At 45.6% G+C, this 5,027-nt stretch overlaps 1 protein-coding gene across 1 annotated transcript; it reads right to left on the bottom strand.

The window, feature by feature from the left end:
* Positions 1–5: 5 nt before the first annotated feature.
* Positions 6–4,292, bottom strand: LOC104498592 (C-terminal-binding protein 2-like; the record flags this gene model as incomplete). The annotated part of the gene is made up of 6 exons (XM_010141992.1): positions 4,049–4,292; positions 3,322–3,431; positions 2,304–2,434; positions 1,935–2,062; positions 1,261–1,381; positions 6–147 (listed from the first exon to the last, which is right to left on the bottom strand). Coding segments are annotated over exons 1-6 (876 nt in total), but the record flags the coding sequence as incomplete, so codon positions are not given.
* Positions 4,293–5,027: the final 735 nt, after the last annotated feature.

Below are 5,027 nucleotides of genomic sequence, written 5' to 3'. Positions count from 1 at the left end.
TCTGCATCCAGTTTGCTCGTCTCTCCTGGAGAAGGGGTTCGTGGTGCAGAGTGAGGAACAGGAGGGATGCCATGAGGTACAATCCCTTCCACTACTGGTGGTTCAGGTAGTCCAGGGGTGGCTACTCCCACTACTCCTGGGGGAAACCTAAAATCAACAGAAACAGAAATTACAAGCTCGTCCAACAGAGTCACGCAAGGGGAAAGGAGCCATGCCCTCAAGGCACCTGCTGAATACAAGTCCCTCCTTCTAGCAGAAATACCCCGAGACAGAACACAGAGGAAGTCTCCAGAGCTGGAGAGCAGCAGTTACATCCCCTCACCACATGGCACTTGTTCCTGGACAGCAGAGATAGTCTCAGGTCTCATACTAAGCAACTGGAAAACAGGTTAAAGTTTATCTCCACTGGAAAATAGTGTGAGGCATTATATGAAGGTTCCCTGAAGGACTGGAAATTCCCTCCCCATCAGCATGAGTAGTGCAAGCTGCCAGTTACTCTTCACTGGGCTCTAAGACAGAAAAAGTCAGGAGCTAAACTAACAAAGCAGCTAGACGTAAGATGAGAAATGGGACGGCGATAGTCATTGGATTGCTAATGAACTATTCTTCCATTACTTCCATTCTGCCTCCCTGTGCCTTCTCCATGAACACATCTGAACCTCTCTAGGTCTCCCAGAGAAGGGAAAAGAATGTATGTCCGACTTTGAAGGTGGGGGAAAACAGAAGGGAGGAAACCTGCCCACAATCACTTGGCAGGTCTGTAACAGGCAAATAAATTGAAATACACCCTATTTAAGCCACTGTCCAAATCCACTGGACAACATTCCTTTGTTGGAACTAGATGCTCTTTAAGGTCCCTTCCCACTCAAATCATTCTGATTCTAATAGGCCATATTTGGGCTCCAGATAAGAACTGTGCTTTGTTTATACAGCCCTATAAGATAGGCACAACCTCTAAATGTTAAGACCCAGACCTCTCTACAGGCACCCATCAGGCCTTCTCATATTAAGGTATCTCTTGGACAGGTCTTGCAAGGACTTGGAAAAAGTAACCAGCATGCAGCTGAAACTAAATGTGACCAAATAAATATTAAATCCCAGTACAGCTTCAGAAGTGCTGCTGTTAAGTTTCTGTAAAGAGCATACAGGAACATACCTGCTTGCAGGTACAATCAGTTCTCAAACCCAAAGAGGGACGTTGGCCCACTTCAGTAAGAAGATAAGCTTGGAAGCAGTAACTTGGACACCTGCAGATCTCACCTGTAAGCTGCAGCTCCATTGAGTTCTGGGTGGACAGTTGCAGGATCAATACTGGACCACTGAGCTGCTAACAGCAAGTACTCCTTATTAACACAGTTCCTCAAAGCATCAGGTATGTGACCTGCAAGAGCACCAAGAATGACCAGAAAAACCAGGACAGAAGTAGGAGGGGCTCAATCCCTGCAGCATTTACAGAGGAAAGTAGAAAGGAAATTCCCAACATCTTTTCCATCTACCTCCACAGGATAACACCGGGCGGGGGGACTCTCCTCTAAACTGGTCTCTGGCAAAGCCAAGAAACTGATCCTTCCTTCTCACATCTGTCTTGTGGAAATTAGCGGGCTCAAAGTGCAAATGCCAAGCCTCACTTCCCCTAAGGACAATATGTACTACTCCAGAAAAAAGGTGTACGGTGTAACTGTCAGAGGAATTCCAGTGAAGGATGTGGAAAGTGTACTAGGTACAAGACTTTCCCAAGGAAGGAAAGTGCCACTCCAACATTAGCTGCAAGATTCTCAGAAGGCAAAGAGGCAATCATCAACTTACACTCCAGTTCCAGAAACCAGTTACTGACTCTAAGTTTTCAGAAAATTCAGCATAACCCTTGCGGTGAACTCATGAAAGAATACTAATGCAGCAGCAGCAGCTGCAGAGCACGCCGTTCTCCTCATTACCTGTAATAGCTCTGCGGATCTCTTTAGCTGCATCTTCTCTGGATTCAATGGAAGCCTGCTCACTGTACCAGGCAGTGTGAGGGGTGCAGATTACATTGGGTGCATCTTTTAAAGGACCCTGAGCAAAGCTGTGGGGAGAAAAAAAGAAAAAGTTTTCCCTACCGAAGGGATAGTCGCATCTGTCCTCCCTGGTATCACTGTAACTCAAGTATCAGAAAAAAAAAAAAAAAAAAGGGAAGAATCATGCAGTGTAGCTGAATCACAGGATAGCAGCAGGCTTGCAAAAAAAAAAAAAAAAAAAAAAAAGGGAAGAATCATGCAGTGTAGCTGAATCACAGGATAGCAGCAGGCTTGCAGGTGCAACATTACCTGAAAGGCTCAGACTCGTGCACATCCAGTGCTGTTCCTCGGATTCTCCCCTCTTTCAAGGCTTGCGCTAAGGCCTTCTCATCTACCAGCCCCCCCCGGGCTGTGTTCACTAAGAAGCAGCCCTGGCGCATCTGGAAGAAGAAAAATATAAAGTGGGTTGAGAATGAGACTTTTCATGGAAGCTAAGTGAATCTTGGGAAGTCTACTGGAAATGAGCAGGGAGCCTGCAGTGATTAGATGAGGCCTGGACGAACTAGGAGTGCTCTCACTGCAAAGCTAACCACAGGGGAAAATGCTTGCACACAACGCTTGAGAAATTTGCTTTAAAAATGAACAAACAAAACCACAAGACAACAAGGGCAAAAGTGAAACTCTCAAGTTATGCACTCCATATTCATCCTACTACATTAAAAGAAAGAGGACATGAATCAGGTATCCAGCTATGGAAAACTGGACTGCAATGTCCAGATGTCTCTCGTGAAAGCACTGAAAAGCATTCAGAGACTACTGAAGTAGAGCCCGAGACTGATTTTGCAGTGGGCTTGGGCACAGAGGCTTTGGCAGAGCTGTGTAAAGAAACCGACACAGTCCCAGGCACACCACACCTGGCTCTAACCAGCAGAGTCAGTTATGCATTCTCAAGGTAACGTGAAATTATTGAATCACCTAAAATGTTCTTTATAAATTACAGTATTTGGCAAAAAAAGCCAATCCTATTCTTCTTTTGACATGGACTGTTATACAGCACAAAGCACAGGCACCCGGATCCACACGCTCCCAGCCTCCAGAGGCAGCAGGAGGCACATGACAGAGGCAGCAGGATTCACACGCTCTCAGCCTCTGTGAAAGCAGCAGTTTCTGTCTGCATTAATTTCCACAGTGCTCTGTGGGGGAAATCAAGCTCCTGCTGCACCTGTTTAATAGTGAAGTCATTGATGAGGTGATGGTTATGTTCATTCAGGCTGCAGTGCAATGTGATGCAATCGCTGTGCATTAGTAGATCCTGCAGGGTTCCTACTCGCTGTAAACCCAAGGATCGCTCCACTCCATCCGGCAGATAGGGGTCATAGAAAATCACGTTGAAGCCAAAGGACTTGGCTCGCAGAGCCACTGCCTGTCCAACTCGGCCTTCACAAAAGAAAACCCACAATCATCAAGGAAAGGTAAAACAAACTTTAAAGACAAGATACTGGGGTAGATTGGGAGCCTACACTGGAGCTTACTGCCCGGGCCCAAGGTACTGCAGCCCTGGAAACCCCCAGGACTGTCACTGGCATCCAGAGGTTATTCAGTGCTGATCCCATGTGGCTAATTCTAGTCCTTCCCCATGCAATAGTCAGAGCTCAGCCTAGAAGGAGCTGCTTTTTCAAACTAAATCTGGACCCTGAGTCAAAGGCAGTAATAATCTGATTACAAGAACTTGGAGAAGGAATTGGTAGCTTTCAGGTGGCTTTGTTACTGATACAGAGCCTAGCACACAGGGAAACAGTCACCAAGATGAGCTATCTGAATGTTCCAATTCTTCTAGCCAATCAAATAAAAAATAAAAAAAAAAAAAAAATCCCCAAACCCATGACATCGACCCAACTCTTGAAGACATCCAGCATCACAGAACAGGGCACTAGCATTCCTTATGAGTCAGTGTGTTTCACAGCTGTAAAATTATCACTTTTTTCAGTCTGTGACTCTTAGGTTCCCCAAAACTTTCACTGTCACTTTTCAGTCTAACAGTTCCCATCACTTACCCAGTCCAATGATGCCCAAAGTCTCCCCACGGATACGCACAGCACCTCCAGCCACCTCTCGAATCTGCTCTACGCTCGAGGTTCGATTCCCTTCCCGCATCGCCTGATGTAGCCAGGTAACACGGCGATAGAGGTTCAAGATGTGGCAGAGGGTGGAGTCAGCAGTCTCCTCCACTGAGGAGGAAGGGATGTTGCAAACTGCAATGCCTACAAAGCCATAGAGGTCATATAAGAATTTTAGCATCGCAATGCCCAACTAACATAGAGCTCTTCAGGCATTAACTCCTGAGAGATAATTCCATGCTCCAGAACTACTGCCAAGAAACACAGGATTCACTTCAGAAGGTCATTATACAGCAACATGGATGCGAGCAGCCAGCTTTTTAATTCCAAGGAAATACCATTCCTTCTTTATAAATACCCATTTGATTGACACACTCACCAGAAAAAAAAAGGACAGGCTGAAATGAGAAAACTGGGTCATACAAGTGATGCAAGAAAGTGACCGTTTCAGAAGATATGCATCCAAAAAGATGCATTTGTTCCAGAGATACTGCTGACAGATTAATTTCAGACTGTAGAAGAATTAAGAGAGATGGTTGAGCTCTTACGTGCCTCACAGCCCAGGTGCTCGCTGCAAGCATCAGCTCCCTCAGGAGCAACAATAAGTAACTAACTCATTAAATACAGAGAGAAGCCATGGGAGCTTCTCTAAACACGTCTGAAGTTACACTCAAAAGTAACAGCACGTAACACTCACACTCTTGAATAACAGAGTCACAAGAGACCATGAACCCCATAGCTAAAACTAACTCAGGTAAATTACTAATGCCAACAGAGTTAAAGTCCTGGGAGCTCGGATTACTGTTAGGAAAGGGAAAGGTGGAACACTGCAGCAAAATCTGGTCATTCCTGAGCAGTCCGTTAAAAAAAAAACAAAACGAAGGTGGAGGGTAGCGTTGGAGAGGGTAGCGTTGGA

The sequence above is a fragment of the Buceros rhinoceros genome, unplaced genomic scaffold (assembly GCF_000710305.1).
Source record: "Buceros rhinoceros silvestris isolate BGI_N320 unplaced genomic scaffold, ASM71030v1 scaffold19118, whole genome shotgun sequence".
NCBI classification, from domain to species: Eukaryota; Metazoa; Chordata; class Aves; order Bucerotiformes; family Bucerotidae; genus Buceros; species Buceros rhinoceros.
Note: the sequence above shows the minus strand (reverse complement) of the source record. Positions and strands in the feature narration are given on the sequence as shown.